This window comes from Brienomyrus brachyistius, chromosome 7, assembly GCF_023856365.1.
Source record: "Brienomyrus brachyistius isolate T26 chromosome 7, BBRACH_0.4, whole genome shotgun sequence".
NCBI classification, from domain to species: Eukaryota; Metazoa; Chordata; class Actinopteri; order Osteoglossiformes; family Mormyridae; genus Brienomyrus; species Brienomyrus brachyistius.
The window spans coordinates 18,575,051-18,592,011 of record NC_064539.1 but is presented as its reverse complement, the minus strand read 5'-3'; the positions used below and the strand labels follow the sequence as shown (position 1 = coordinate 18,592,011).

Below are 16,961 nucleotides of genomic sequence, written 5' to 3'. Positions count from 1 at the left end.
TCTGCTGATCCTGGGGTTTGAGCCGGTAACCTTCTGCTCAAAGGCCCAGCACTGAAATTACTCTGCTGATCATGAGATTTGAGCCGGTAACCTTCTGCTCAAAGGCTCAGCACTGAAATTATTCTTCTGATCATGGGATTTGAGCCGGTAACCTTCTGCTCAAAGGCCCAGCACTGAAATTTTCCAGAAAATTACCACCATCTTCCTGGGAACTGCACCCACCAGAAAGTCTATGATCTCATAGCAATATGACAGGATTGTCCAGGTCAGTGACCCGTATCTCCTGACCTTCTTCAAAATTTCCTGCAGGCCTGGGATATACAGCAGTCTCACAGAGGTTTCTGCATTTACAACTTGGCGGTGCAAGCCAAGGAAAATGCACACCATACTAACCACAGAGCGGCCCAGCCGTACATATGTGTCCAATTCAATTATATCACTAAACTTCGTAGAAAAATGGCCCAAAAATAAAGTACTCCCAGCTTGTACAGAAAGACAGAGAGACAGACAGACAGACATATAAAAAACAAGAGCTATAACTGTAAATCTCAGGTATTATCTCTCAGTAATTTGTCAGCATTTTGCTTAGAAGCCCATGTTCTTAATAAACATCAAAATTGCAGCCCTATTCCTACAAATATACATAAATTTTCTGGCAATATATAAATAGCCTTATACTGAGTTATGCCTGATCGCGATTACGTCCGAGGTCCATAGTAAATGATATAGACTGACCGAGAGACGCCTGAAAGCGGATGGAGAAGGGCATTAGGGGGTGCATTGCTTAGTGTAACCTTTGCAGGAGAACGGGCAGCACTGCCAGCCATACGACGACTCACTGTTAGTGTTGTGACAATTTGAAAGAATTCACAATGAAACATTTTTTTTGACAGTCATTAACAGAATAACGTCATTATTGTGCTTTACTTCAAATAATTTTATTAAATGATATTCAGGTCATTTGTAGGGATGCAGGTATATTAGTCAAAAAAGCAGGTTGGGCATCATTTTGTCTGTTGGGTAGAATTAATTGGCGAGTTGCTCATGTAACAGACCCATGCATCACTGCAGACTATGTTTGATTATGTGTATTACTGCTGCAGAGAGGCGTTACGATGACTCTCTTTCGTGGACATAAGGGTGTGAAGAAGTCAACTATCCCCTGTTGGGCTTTGATTTACTTGAAAAGACGTCTGGCCAGGCGTGACGTGCACACAGGTGCTGCTGCATTTAGGGGCTCCCTTTTCACCCACTTTATACCCTAAATATCTCTACATTACACTTGTCCCCTCCCCCCGTGTTACAGAAACCAACGTCGTTCTCAGTTTCCTGCGACATCACACGCACCACTAGGGTGATGTTACTGCTGTCAGCTTTGAGCATAAATAGACAGATTCCCTTTTAACCATATCAAAAAGCCATTCACATAATAAAAATATTGACTTTTTCAAAATGCCGGTATTGTACAGTTTTCAAAACTCTAGTGCTGTGGTTTTATTTCAGTACCAGTTTACCATACAACCCTTCCCACTGTCCATATCTAAAATGATAATAAAAAAAACGATGAATCCTCTGTTTGCAATTTGCACAAGTAAAAGTACACTGGGATGCTTCTCTTTGCCTACCCCATCTTGAACTCCATAGCTTGGGGGTAACAGTGCAGGCTCAGCCACTGTGCAACACCCTTGGAGCTGGGGTTAATGGCTTTGCTTGAGGGCCCACGGACATGCGACGGTTCTGCTGAACCCGGGGCTTGAATCAGTAACCTTCCGGTACAGACTTAGTTTACTAAGCCACTCACCACACACCTATCTAACTTGTAATACAGCATGCATACAGTAATGTTTATGTGATGGACAATCACAATACTGAGGTAGATCTACAGCTACATGCATCTGGCGGTGCCGGTCCCAAATGCGAACGCAAGTTGACACGAGGCTGCATAAAAACATCTCTGATCACATCAGCAGATGCAAAACGTTTTCCCACATAACGGTCGATGGATATAAAAGGTAATCCTGAAGCATCTTTCAGGAAACACACACTCAGAAATGAATGCAACAGATTCACCAGTCTAACCGCCCCCAGTAGCTGCATTAGACTCTCCACGGCACAGTCCTACTCCCCGCCTTCCCCAGCACTGCCTCGGCCCCCCAGCTTAAGCCAGAGCCAGGCGCAGTGGCGAGGGTGCCATTCCCTCACGGGCAATCACCATTGTCCTTTCCTTCCTGCTAGTTTCACCAGCTCCGCGTCCATTTCCGAGCCTCCTGCAGTCAATTGGCAAATGCCGCTTTTCCTTTCTAAAGCAAAAACAGTTACATAGTTTTACAGCCATCTCCCTCGTTTTGGGGCCAGCTGCTGGTGTTGGCACTGCAGGGCCTTCTTGCTGTTGGGTAGACGAGGTACTTCGACCCACCTCCTGGCATCGTACAACACTGCCCCCTGTGGTCCCATCACCCGCAAACACACCAGAGTCCCCGCTATTACATACAGTTCAGGCTGCAATAATGGCCTACAGTTAACACAGTCTCTTTCAGCAGTGGAGCAATTTATCAAATGGGACCTCACAATGATGCAAATCACAGGAACTCATTTCCTGTCACTGTTTAAAATGGCCCTGGCATTAGTGTTACAAGTAATGGAAAACAAATTTGGTGAGACCTGGAATATTCTTGCTGATATTCTGTTTCCCGTGACACCCATGTTCAGTATTGTTTTCCTGTTACTTGGCGGATGACTCTGGGGCAAAGGCATGGATTCCCTACTGAAGCTGACCCCCCCATGTACTCAGAGCAAGGTTTCCTTTGCCATGGGTCTCTACCATTTATTGTGTTCCCTGCAAAGGATTGGTGCTCGGCTACGGGGGGTGGGGGTAATGTCACCAACTGCCAGAGTTGTCACAGGAAGTGGCCCTGCATGGAGTTCTCTCTCACCAGCCAATGGAACAACAAGCTTCCAGCGTGATGCTGGAGCAGGAGGAGAAACCTGACCGGCCCCATCTGACTGCCAGCCTTGCATCCTGGAACACATCTGTCGGTAGCTCCAGACAAATGTCCAAAAACCAAAAGGATCCAGCTTAGTTTTAGGGTAAGGCAGTACAACAAATTGCTCTTAATGAAGGGGGGGGGGGAATCCAGTTGTACACACTGGAAGAGATTTTCTGTGCTTCTAAACAGAATGCTGCAGGCAAAATGAAACATACTGAAATGTAAAGTTCATAACTGTACACTTGTTACATTCGGTGGTAAATGCTAAATTCATTTTATAAAATACTCTACTTATTGGAATACATATTAGGGTAAGTTAATGCATGATAAGCAGGCTGGCATTTTTCTTTTAAAAACGTCCCATTCAAAACTAAGTGAGTGCCCTTTATGATTTTGTTTTTCTTATTAAACATGCTGAGCCCATCGCTGTTCCCCCCCGTGCCACAAGCTGGTCCTCAAAGACACACCATTCACACATAATACAGGCTGAAGGCTTAGAGATAATCCCTGCAGACATGGAGGGAGAGAGGAAGTTGGCGGCACCTTTGAAATGTACACCGGCAACCATGAGGAGCACGGCGCCAAGGTACTGCAGTCACTGACTCAATGACACGCCCATTCAGCCTGTGGCCCCGCCTCTGGCCACACCCCCACCATTCAGCCTGTAGCCCCGCCTCTGGCCACACCCCCACCATTCAGCCTGTGGCCCCGCCTCTGGCCACACCCCCACCATTCAGCCTGTGACCCCGCCTCTGGCCACACCCCCACAATTCAGCCTGTGGCTCCGCCTCTGGCCACACCCCCACCATTCAGCCTGTTGCCCCGCCTCTGGCCACACCCCCCACCATTCAATCTGTAGCCCCGCCACTGGCCACACCCCCCACCATTCAGCCTGTTACCCTGCCTCTGGCCACACCCCCCACCATTCAACCTGTAGCCCCGCCACTAGCCACACCCCCCACCATTCAACCTGTAGCCCCGCCTCTGGCTACACCCCCCCATCATTCAGCCTGTTACCCTGCCACTGGCTACACTCCAACCAGAGCCTGTGGCCCCGCCTCTGACCACACATCCTCCCATTCAGCCTGTGGCCCGCCCGCAGCCACGCCCCACACTGCCAGCCACACTTCCCCCATAATCCCATCTGACAAAGATCACCCGGCAACCTGAATAAGTCCCAGAGAGCAGATGGCAGGTGAGCACAGGTGCAACAGAAACCCCCCTCGTCTACTCAAACACAGGCTGCCTGAGCCAGAAACAGCCGCTTGGCAGCGAGTCATGGTTGGAGACGAAAGAAAGGCAGAAAGGCGAAGGACAAGCCCCGACAACGAGGAGGAGTCTGAGAAGATGGGAGCAGTGCCAAAATCAGGTTTGGTGCAGCGTGTTCATAATACTGCAATTCACCCACATAGAGCCCTTTTATGTTCAGCCATAAAGGGAAAAAAGGTTTAAGGTCAGGTAAAAAAAATGCACAACAATCTAAACTAAAGCAGAACAATCGAGTTTCCATGTCCTATCTAAAATGAATAATAAAATAATAATAAGGAAAAGTGGCATATATATTCGGCACAGAGACGCAGCAAGGGCTAAGCGACTCTGTGCTCTCTAACTGAAGTCCTGCAGCCAAGACCACTTCTCCTCCGAACCGGTTAAGGCCCAGAAGTCCCCGACAAATAGACACAAACTCTCACAGCCCCTACCCTCCACGGCAGGATACTTACAGCAGGGGCACCTCCACGATCAGGTGGACAAGGTTACAGATCAATTCCTCCAGGAGGTCTTCGCTTCCCGTCTCTGCTCAAAAAAGGAGGGAATGAAAATCGAAATCTCTACCATTTTACCTTAATCATCACTGTTCAGAGTTACTGAAAGGGACAAACAGCACCTGTACTGGAACTGGCCTCAAGGCTACATATACATGAAAGGGAAAAGAGTTTTTAAAAAGTAGTTCTTAAAAGTGTTTCTTAGTGTTCTCCAAGGCGAGAGACTGATGTGAAGCAGAAGACGACACTTGCCAATGAACCTCAGAATGTTCCACCATCTCTCTATAATTTATACATCGATCTCTTCAGAAAACACCAGCTTCAAAGAATCCCTTCCACTAACCCTTCGCATCTAGCACCACTTTGCTAGGATACTTGCCAGGATACCTATGTTACTAAAATCGATAATTTTGTATTTTCTTTTAGCCTATAGTTCTTTGAAAGACCATCACACATGGAAAAAAATACTAAAATACTAAATACTAAAAAGCATGCATAAATATTCGCATGCGCACATAAACACATTCTCAATCCATGCCATTTCAGGACTCAAAATTTAAAAGGCAGTTCTTGGTTTACCATTATTCACAATAATCTCAAATATAAAACTTGAGCCGTTCCTTTCTTTTTATAAGTAGTATTGACCTGCAGCAGTATTTTTAGCTGTATGGTGCATTACTTTCCCTCTTCTTCAGGAGCCTGCACACTTCCTGTTCATTGGCTCTGGCCTACAAATGTGAAAAGGCTGAAGAGCACCAAGCTTACCGCTGGAGCCTGGCGCCCTCTGCTGGTAGGAGAACTGCATGTGCAGCTCCTCCTCGATCATCTCGCGGACAAAGACTTTCAGCAAGCAGCGGATCATGAAGAGAGCGTTATGGGCCTGCCAGATGAAGAGCTGGCTGCAGAGACGGAAGTGGGCGCGTTCGTTAACCATGGTGCAAACTCATAAACACATAAATGCCATTACCTCATTACCTAAACTCATTACAAAAAGGGAGAGTATTAATAAATGTCTGTGGAGAGATTCAAACGACATGCTTTCCACGGTAGGTTCAGAAAAGGCCTACAGTTTCACTAGTGTGAAAAATCCTTAGCAAATAGGTAGCATGCCCAGTCTGATACGTCCTTCCTCTCCATCAAAGAGAAACATCCATCCATACATCCCAAAAAATACACCAATCACAAAACTGGAGCTGTAGATTTTCTCAGCAGAGCTCTACCCAGCTGTGCACCTCACTGTCAATAATGTCTCTTCATCTCTCTCAGACATTGATCTGCAGAGGAATTTATAAATAAATAACCAGGGATTGTACATTTCCAGTGAAAGCCCTGATCTGGGAAGCTGCCCTGAACCAATGACCTCCTACAGGATGAGGGGAGACAGAGCAGAGCTCCGAGCAGAGCTCCCGGGCCCCGCCGGCTCCTAGTCTCCTCCACTCACACTTATTTTTACATACTTACTCTTGGCATTCTGTTGATATTTTCAGCTCTTTGGTGCGTCCAAGGAAAATTTTCACAAGGGCTCCGAAATTTCCTGTCCGAGGATTGTTCTCAACTGCCAAGTACAACAAGTGAAGCAAAGCGGGAATGGGCGGGGGGCGGGTGTTAGTATATCAGAAGAGGGCACTAATCTTTAACAAACACGATAGTGCTCAGAAGGCAAAAGTAGTTAAGAAGCCAAAAAACAGCTGCTAATCATTTGGTTCTTACTGCTTTTATCCAAAATATAATTCATATTGTTCTCTGTTTTATGATGTATTACACACATACACACTGACATTAACATGTGCCTTAGAGCTCTGTCCTTTGTGCAGCTCTACTTAGATATCAAAATGTAACATTAGTGACATGTAGAAACTGGAACAAACTACAAAAAGATTATGGACATCATGCATTTAAGAAAGGTGTCAGGACGTACTGAGGATCTTGGCGAGTGGGATGACGGCCTCCTCCAACAGTTTGGAGTCTCTGCTAAAAAAGGAACAGGAAGTGATCACTCTACTACGCAGGCCACCACCCACACAGGCCACCGCCCACACAGGCCACCGCCCACACAAGCCAGGCCGGGTGTGACAGGACCACAGGTCCACCCACTGTAAACTACACGCTCCCAGCAGCATAATCATACATGAATGTGACGTACAGTTCATGCTGCACCATTCACAGGATCATGAGCTATAACAAAACAGATATGTGGTGCTTTTTGTACTGCAGAGGATCCGGAAGAGACCTCACTCAAGTTCTAAAGCGAGAAAAGCAGAGGAGAGGAGCAAGACAGAGTTTTTCAATGGGACTCCATAACATGCTGTGCTAACACTGTACTGTCAGAAATATGGGTACAGCCCCGGTACACGGTTGTTTCTCAAGGTACAAACATCATTAAGGTACCCCCAATGGTACAAAATGCTCCTCAGTATCCATTTCTGTACATTAAAAGGTACATTTACCTGCAGCTAGGGTACAATTGGCAAACCCTTGAGGGTAGAGCCCCAGTACCTCAGAGGTACAAATTGGCACTTCTTTCTGACAGTGTAGGGCATGCCCAGTTTGTAAATTGTCAGCACACAGTTTTCAAAAAAAAATTAAAAAAGACAGGGATTTATTCAGGGATTAAGTGTTTGATATCGATTTTCATCCACATGGAATCACTCTCATGGAATCTTCAGGACTTCTTTAGAGCACTTCAAAGTGATGGCCTTAAAGTCACTTTTCAGTTTTAAGCTGTAGCTAAAACCATTCATATGAAATCCAGCCACATGTGTTACCATTCAAAAAATACATGGCGAACAGTAAAGTGGGATTTGTCTAGATGAAACACGACATGCTTTTAATTAAGATGTAAACAAATATTTTTGCTGGGGTGGGGAGATCATGACCGAAGCCTGCACACGCGGATTCACAGACTCTGGTCATTTTCAGACTCCAATATAACCATAACAGGCTTAGCAAAATGGCTGCCGTACCAGTCATCGTGAATGAACAGTATATGCAGCATACGACCGCCATAGCTATAATGTGGCTGCATAACAGCTGCAGCAACAATAGCTAACAGGTCTATACAAGAGGTCACTAAATAATAATTTTGCATTTGTAGATGCATCGTGATCACATTTGTTTTTCAATTATTGGTATTCATTGAAAATGTAAGTCTCAAGGGCCCACAGTAAAGACCCATTATGGTGTGGATGTGAATACAACTCACACAATGAGAACTTTAGACTATACTACGTCACGCATTCCTCAGTCCTAAGAGAAGTTAAATCTCAATTTAAAAGAGCTAATTTCTTAGTTAACTGTATTCCCATCCATAATTTTTCAACCTACTTTTGGAGTCACCGTTATCATTTGCACATCGATCAGGAACTCACCTGCTGGTAGGACTGGTGAAAGTGAAGGAAATCAGCTGATTCCAGAAGGGGTCATTTTCAGAAATGGCCTCTGTCCCAACCAAGGACCCGAGGCTTGGATTTTGTGACAGGTCATTGACCTGGCTTGTGTTAGCCCCCATATCCTATACTGGACAAGGTCCTCTTAGAGCTTCATGTCGAACAGAACTAGGTCCTGTAATGCAGAACAAGTCACACACACTGAACAAACAAGAACAAGTTGCATTTCATTTCCACTGTAATTAGTTATCTGAAATTCAATGAATAACACACTCAGTCCACTCCAACAATATACTGCAAATCCAAGACAAATGGATTTAGTCTTTCACTAAAGTAATGAATCACAATGCACAGTCACAATTCTAAAAATTGAGATATGAGGCAAGAAAATACAGAATACTATAATAAGCCACACGAAATGACTGCCAGTCAGGTTATTCTACACTGGTGTTAGGTTGTGAATACTCATTTTCATACTTCTGAAATTATAAGGATAAATTTTAAAAATACATTGGAAACTACAGCTATCTGTCAGCTCATTGTTCGAACACTGACCTCAGATAATTATTAACCGGAATAAAGAGGAACTGGTTAGCCAAAAAAAAATAAACAGACAAATTGTCTATCACCTAGTCTGACGTGCCAGTTTGCTTTTCAATAAACCAATTTTTTCATTGCTTATTTAAAGCCAAAAAATCCAGCTCAACACAATCAGCCTGCTGCTCTTCTAAAGAGCTCAAGAGAAACCTACACAGACAGCTAAAGTGAAAACCTATCCATTAATCTGCCATATCGGTAATGGGGTAATCGCCAGTGGCAAGCAAATTTACGGCACAGGGTGGACAGAAAGAAAGACAAAGTAGTAAGAGTGGAGCAGAGAGGGGAATTAAAACAGTAACGGTCAGACAGGATATAAGTGACAAAGGGGCCCAAGTCAGGATGGGAACACCTCGGATGGAAGCTCTGACAAGCTCAGTGATTCTCATGGAGATGTCAGTTTGAGATTTAGAATACCACACATTCTATTACTATTACAGAGTACTCCAGTTTGACTGGAGCAGAACACCCTCAAAAATAGGCCTAATTTGCATAAGTCACAATCTGCAATTTATTACGTAATTTGAGCCCTACTTCCAGGATAAACACACAGGTAGGTCCCCTCATGCACATTTATTTCAGATTAATAAGGACAACTGCATTTCCTTTTATAGAACGCCCTGGTTGAAGAAGATGTTTGTTTCAGACGTTTTTCAAGTTTGTTTTCAATACCTCATTCAGCCCACAGATTTATCACAGTATTCCATTTTCAATCATCCTAAACAATGAATGAATTTAATCAAATTTCAATAAGCAGCAGGTTCCCCAATGCAGTAAACTCCATGTTCATCAATATGATCTGTGTTGATATTCTAAGTGCATGGTGAGGTGTTCGACCTTTACAGACTTCCGTAGGTGGTCAGATTTAATAATGGATTATAAACATGTCTTGAGCCACAAAATGTGATTTGTCCTATATTTTTGGATGGCGATCGATCTCCCACGTAACTAACAAAATGACTTGTTCATCCTCTTGTTTTGGGGTAGCGGTGAAGTTTCATATGAAGTTATGTGTAAAGTTTAACCTATAAGCATTTTGCATCTTCCATGCTCATTTAGCATAAAGCTAACACCACATACTATAAAATTCCTTTGTTGAGGCAGCCCAGGGAACTCAGAGTCCGGAACTTCAGCGGAAAAGTGCCTACCTACCGAACAATACACTACAACATACTTACAGTTATACATTGACTAGACAATATATTTCACATAATACACTTGTAACTAGACAACATGCTACATTCATTGCCAGTGAACCAGAAAATTGAAAGCTATAAATGCAGTTATATTATACAAGTTATATAATGTAATATATATATATATATATAAATATAAATATATATATAAATATATATATAAATATAAATATATATATAAATATAAATATATATATAAATATAAATATATATATAAATATAAATATATATATATATATATATATATATATATATATATATATATATATATATATATATATATATATATATATATATATTACACTATACCTTAAGCAAACTAAACTGATGATTGCAAAGCAATTAACCTCATGGGTGAATTTGAACTGTCAGAGATCAAAGAAAATAATTCAGCATGATTTTAACACAGCCTATGGGCAGTGACCATAGAGAAAAGCAATGGGCTTTAATTACAATGAGTCAACTGTTACAGTGAGACGAGATTATGTCGTGCACAGAGAGCAAGACCAATACGGATATGCATGAGCAGATACAGTGTGTGCGAGCCCGAAGTGGAACAAGAGGACGAGAATTACACGGCGTCCAAGAACAACCCGAAACAGCTGGAGATAATACAGCGAGTTCCTCCTTGAGAGGACACAGAGGAATCCAGTCCATCAAGATATAGGATCACAGACATACAAGTGAAAGCTGTGAAGATGATGATGTCACCAGTATGTTTACTGGCTCGTTTGAAAACAAAAAGAGTTTTGAAGAAAAGACCTAATGAAAAAGGAGCAGGCAGTTATGGATATGCAAATGTGTACCTCAGGATCCAGCTAGCCTACAGAAGATGGATGGGTGGTTTAAAGATCTGCCATACGCAAAGAGAAACACAAAAGCTTGTGAAGAGCTGGAACATCTGAGGAATATTCAGTAGATGCTTGAACTGAGGGCAGCACTGTAGTATACAATGGTATATTGACATAGTTTACACAGAGTATAGCAGATACCATGGACGCTGTCTAGCAGCAGCTGCAAGCACACTCTACTGCAATGACTGTTTAAATGCGACTGCATTTAGCTGATGGGTTGAAGTTTTCCAGAGTGATTGGCATCAGTTGTGAAAATGTGGTACTCAGCACCTACAACCTGCTTAAAGCAGCCTGAAACCTGAGCTGTTCAAGGGTTTTAAGATCACATGAGCTGAATGGGCCTAAAAGAGGTACGACCTATAGCCAGGTGGTGGATGGCACAAAGAATCCGGATATGAATACCGCAAGAGCAATGCAAACAGTAGCTTGGAAAACGCCTACATCAAAGTTCAGCGTCTGAGAAAACGAAGGACACTATGGCCATGATGCGATACCCCAAGGTTAAGAGTAATTAAGTGCTTACAATGGCACTTATCAATGCTTTTGAATTATTGAAGCAGCTTTCACTTAACAGGGGCAACTCCCAGAGATGCATGTCAAAAAACATGTACAAGCACAGAGAAAGACACCGATACACTGTACGGCTTCTAAAGTTTAGGTTTGACAGAAATTGTAAAATGAATCTTGCTATGTACAGAATCATTGTGTAAAAGAGAGTCATCGTCAAATGGACTGTTGTAGAATAACGTGTAAAGTGCATGTTCAGATTTAATGAGCTAGTATGTAAAACAAATAACACGCCTACAAAAATCACATTGTGGGTTGGACACAAGGGTTGCTACGAATGGACATTCCAATTCAATTGGACTCCACTTTAACTTTGAGGCAACGACTAGAAAAAGAACATCTAGCTGATCGTCCAACATAGTCAAGGGCAAGAATAACTGTGGCTTGACCACTGTGCAATACGGACTCCATCATCTTCACCTAGCACAGGAAAATAACCGATTAACTAAACTTCTGTAGAACGCATTCTCCCTGTAAGAGCATAAGTGGAAGGATGAGGCCTCACTATAGAGACTATGAGAGCCCAGTATGGCCGGGATGGAAGGCTAATGAGACTTGATGGCTCACATCAAGAACTACAGGAACGTAAACCAACATACCGATAAGCTCACCCCTCTCGTAGCAGATCCAGCCACCATTTTCAATGCATTTAAACCCAATCAAATGGTCCACTGACGAGGATACTGTCGATGATTACAGATGTGCACCAGACGGCACTGGGAAAACATCCGAGACACACGCCCTGCAAAAGTCAACAATCATCCAATATGTAGATGACATGCTGGTAGCTTCTAAAAGTAAACAGTAACAACAGACCGTAAAAGTGTTGGAGCAGTCATATCAGAAAGGCCACACACCAGCACTAACACAGGCCTGAAACAGCCCAGTGCAAGTCATCTATGTAAAACAATACATTTGTCAGACAGACTCAAACTAAAAAACTAAAAAATTCTAACCACAGTCCAGGATCTTTAGCCTTTGTAATTTCAACAGACTAGGTTGATCATTACACCAAAGGAGTCTGAGTTCTGATAAAGCTGAAAAGAATCACAAGAAATGAATTGTCCTCAAAATGACATTTTATAACCTTAACAGTATCCTTTGTGCAGCACTAGGGCTTATAATTCTGAACAATGAATAACCCATTTGTCTATTTCTGCATGAACAAGGAGTGTTCATGACTGGCGTATTTGCTCAAGAACATAGTGAGGAACTTTGACTCATGGGTTACTATTCAGGATGCCTGGGTTGGGGAGTATGCCACCTGTTTGATGGCTGCTGGAGTCTTCAGCTTCGTGCCGGACTAGGAGTTCACAGTTAAAGGCCATCATGCAGTGCACACTCCTACCTTGAACCGAGTCTCACAGGAGACCTTAGACAGATGGGCGAGGTGGATCACAATTCTAGAAACCCCGAATATTATCATGAAACTGTCAGTCCTGCAAAACTCATTTGCATCAGTGAAGAGAGGGAGGAAAGACGGGACCCGTCTGGGCAGTGGGAATGTTGACTTGCAGAAGTCAGCAGAGCTAGAAATGCATCCCTGGATAACTGATGCTGAGTCCTGTACATGGATGAATCATTAAAGGTAACCAATGGAAACATGGGCTAAGGACCCAGCCGTGTGTATAAAGGGTCTGTGCATTTGAACTTCACAATAATTTTCTAAATACAAATACCCTAGTGCATGGCTTCTTAACCTTACATTGGGCTGAGAGAAAGAATGAAAGACGATATCAAATCTGAGATCTGTGAACCCCTTTGGCGCCAGAGCAGTTTGAACCAGTTAACAAGGACACACACCTCTTGAAACATCCATCTGATGTGTGCAATGGACACCTGGTGACCATACAGTTTTTCCTCTTTTCTCAGGGGTTACAGTAGTATAAAGTAATTGTTTGGAAGTATAGCACTTAGCAATGGACACAACAAATCAAGAGTGTATAGGTGACTTAGTGGTTTACTTTGATACTTAGTCTTTTGATCTCTTAGAACCCACTTAGAATGGACTGTGGGAGTGAATTCTTACACAATACATATATTTGATACAAAACAACTTTTGAACTAAACTGCGCATTGGACATTTTACTATTCGTTGTTCATACTAGGTCATTAAATCTGAACATGCACTAAAAACGTCATTCTACAACAATCCATTAGGCGACGACTCTCTTTTATACGATGACTCTTCACATAGCAAGATTCATTTTACAATGTCTGTCAAACGCTAAACTTTAGAAGTTGTACAATATATCGGTGTTTGCCTTTTCCACAGTAGAAGAGATCCACGGGCTAATCGAAAACTGGTAAGTCATCTTAAAACCCCTCAGGACTTACGGCCAAACAAACAGGCCATCCCTAGCTTTCATTTCTGTCACTTGGGAAGATAAATATCTGTCTACAGCGTTTCCCAAGCCGGGCCTCGGGGACCCACAGGAGGTCTAATTTTTGCTCCTTCTTAGCTCCCCGCCGCACGGTCCACATTTTTGATCAAAGGATGTCTGCGAGTCCCAGAGGACCGGATTGGGAAAGACCGGCGTGTTTCTACAGATCATCACAATAATTATACCTTCTCGTATTATATGCTTCTTTTTGAAAGGATACTGTTCATCCTGTTTCTTCTAACGCAACAAGGTTTTTATAATACATCTTCGCAAAATGCAAGTCAAACCCTGTATGAGTCAGCAACACAATAGTCTTTACAACAGCTTCATGTATTATTTAAGATGACAGTGAATGAATATGTTAGAAGCGCACAAGTTATAAAATGATTCTCACAACATAAATGTGTTTTATACCCACAGGTATAAAAACCAAAACATCAGATGAACAGGCAGATTGCGCTGGTCAGGACTTATGACAATAATGCACAGAACGTCACATTCAGTGCATTATTTATCTCACTATTGTCATGTGGCAATTGTAAACACCTTAAAGTGAAACTTATAAACTTAAGCACATTTATAAAAAGTATGCGATATAATGCATAAAAATAAAATACGTAATGTGATGCATATTAGGGAAACTCAAATTTCTTGACACAAAAAATCAAAATGTTATTCTTCAAGTAAGAACTTGGAAACGACCTTAATTATTTTTGAACATTTTATTAGTTTGAATCAATTTTGGTATCTTCTATTTTAACTTTAACCTACCTTTGAATTAGAAGAGAAAAAAAAATAAAATACAGCTTAAATAAAATAATCTACCTACATTAATGCTAGAGCCTAAACATGTCATATTATGAATGATTATTATTTGAATAATACTGAAACAACGTGCCTGAAAATACCAAAGATAATTTTGTTGTTCTGTCTCAACAGCAAGCTTAAATGGTGAGAGATCTGTGTATACAGCCGGTTAATCCTCCTCATCCAGCCACGCAAGCGGCTAGGCGGCTAGCTAAAGCACGGTGTTATTAATGAATCAATTTTAGTTAACATGCTTCAGTTGTCTTAGAACCTGGCTGCATTTACTCCGAATATAAAGCGCAAAACCATATTGACACTATTTTTTAAATCACCAATGACACAGAGCAAATACTAAAAGCTGCTTAGGTACCTCCCGAGTACCTGACACGCGTCCGTATGTCTCCTCTGCCGGGAGCGCCGATCTTCCCAATGTTACGCGGCTCTTGTTTCCCTCTTCTTCTGTTTAATATTAACTACGGTTCAATATTGCCGATATTTCCGAGCTACTTTCCTAATTTACTCCTCCATGTTTCCACGTCACCACAGTAACTTGCGTTATTGCAAAAGGTAAGAGGTTAAGTGACAGGATGTGCAGGGTGGGGGGCGGGACTTTATTACACAGCTTTCTGGGAAATGTTGTTTCCAGAGTTTAATTTATTTTAACATACTTTGAAGGATTTTTTATTTTCTGTTTTGAGCAGTTGAAGCGTAGAGATACTGCACGATCTGACTCAATTTCATTCACTTATTTAGTACAGGGTCCCAGATAGCCTGGATCCTACACCACATAGGCGTAGTGCAAGGCGTCACTGTGAATAAACACGCGCAAGTGTACAATACTCGCACCAGTTCACCTGACTGCCTGTATTTGGACTGTTATGTGGATAGCGAAGATACCGGCATATATATAGAAGTAACCATTAGTAAGCTCGGTTCAAAGAAAGACTTCAGTTTATAGGCTTATGCTTCAGGAGACTTTCAAAGCCAAGACTGTGGCTGCATCCCGTGAATGTGTACAGAAAACAGGCATTGAATGGCATTATTGTTTAAGACGTACCCGCAATATAAACAAAGGGAATCTAAATTAGCTGCCTTAGCAAGCATATCACATTTCGTGGAGTCTTCCTGTTTATATATAAACCACTTCCCACTGGACACTTCACTGCATGTTTTCTGTCAATAAAACTGTTTTTAAAAATGTGCAATTTGAATGAATTGAGGCAGTGTTGCAGGAAGCATTTAAGACATCTGTGTTTTAGCGCTTTTAATGGTTGCAAGGCATTTACAGGTTTTGTGTCACGACATAATTTTGGCATGGGATTTTGGGAGAGATGTAGGACTGGTCATTTCTGAATGTCTTCTTGGTTGTAGCACAAATAAATGGCCCTAAGGAGTATAAATGCAAGTTAATATCTAATATCTATATAATAATTATCAAGACAATACATACTGCATTTTGATATGTATGAAAAAATGTAATATGAATGCTCAATAAAGGTATGGTTTATGTATAAAACCACACATTAGGAGAGTAAATACTTGGTATCCCAAAAAGACTCATGCATGTGCATGTTATGATGGGGTGCAGGGAATGAGTTGTGATGCAAGAGCAGCTTTTAGAAACTGAAGGGAACTTTATTTCAACCCAAACTTGCAGTACTTCGGAAACAAAAGGACTGCAGAGGGTCAGAACAAGAGGCAGGGAGTATCAAGACGAAGGACTAAGGCAGATACTGGGAAATGCTGGGGAAAATGATGACTGAGAATAGCAAGTGGGGCTATAACATGGATAAATTAGCAAGGCACGGGCAGGAACAAACACACAACACTAACAATGACAGATAGATAAATCCTTTCCAAAGGTCGGTACATCTCTACAGTGATACAGAACACCAGATGAGAGACAAATGTGAACAATTCACTAATTATCTAAATTTTCAGGAACAAAGTGAAAAAGACAGGATGGCCAGCGGCATCTGCTGGCCAAATGGAGGCATGACAGCCGTGACAGGTACAGGACAATGGAAGATGTAAAGCACTCTGTCTTGATACTGAGGGGCAGATTCTCCTGCGTTAACCATGCTAGTGCAGTCTGTCTAGGGACTGGTGTTTCAGTAGCCCGCTGCGTAATATTGCCGTGCATATTGGCAAGAAGGGAGACCAGTTTGAGGATGGCTATTAGCTGGACTTGCAGTAGACAGAACGCTGCAGGAATCTGTTCCTTGATTACAGTTCTTTTTTTTTTTAGCAGACACTTTTGTCCAAAGCAATTTACAATTGAAAGCAGGGTCAGACAGTTCATTGGGAAATCGAGGGTTAAGGGACTTTTGTTAATTAAAATGCCACCATCCACTAGCCATGCTAGAGTGGATCCCAGACAAAGAGCTAGTTTAGACTTCTCTGGAATCCTCAGAGATGTA

General features: G+C 42.3%; 1 protein-coding gene across 4 annotated transcripts in view; it reads right to left on the bottom strand.

The window, feature by feature from the left end:
* dym (dymeclin) overlaps window positions 1-15,108 on the bottom strand; it is a 77,368-nt gene extending 62,260 nt beyond the window's left edge. For 3 of the 4 annotated variants that reach the window (XM_049019733.1, XM_049019730.1, XM_049019732.1), the window contains exons 1-6: window positions 14,912-15,108; window positions 8,119-8,311; window positions 6,669-6,721; window positions 6,212-6,305; window positions 5,516-5,649; window positions 4,709-4,781 (exon numbers count right to left, since the gene is read on the bottom strand). In XM_049019733.1, the coding sequence (XP_048875690.1) occupies window positions 4,709-4,781; window positions 5,516-5,649; window positions 6,212-6,305; window positions 6,669-6,721; window positions 8,119-8,258 (494 nt within the window). In that variant the 5' untranslated portion in view covers window positions 8,259-8,311; window positions 14,912-15,108. The remainder of the gene's footprint in view (window positions 1-4,708; window positions 4,782-5,515; window positions 5,650-6,211; window positions 6,306-6,668; window positions 6,722-8,118; window positions 8,312-14,911) is intronic. The other variant, XM_049019731.1, reaches the window with a different exon arrangement.
* Window positions 15,109-16,961: the final 1,853 nt, after the last annotated feature.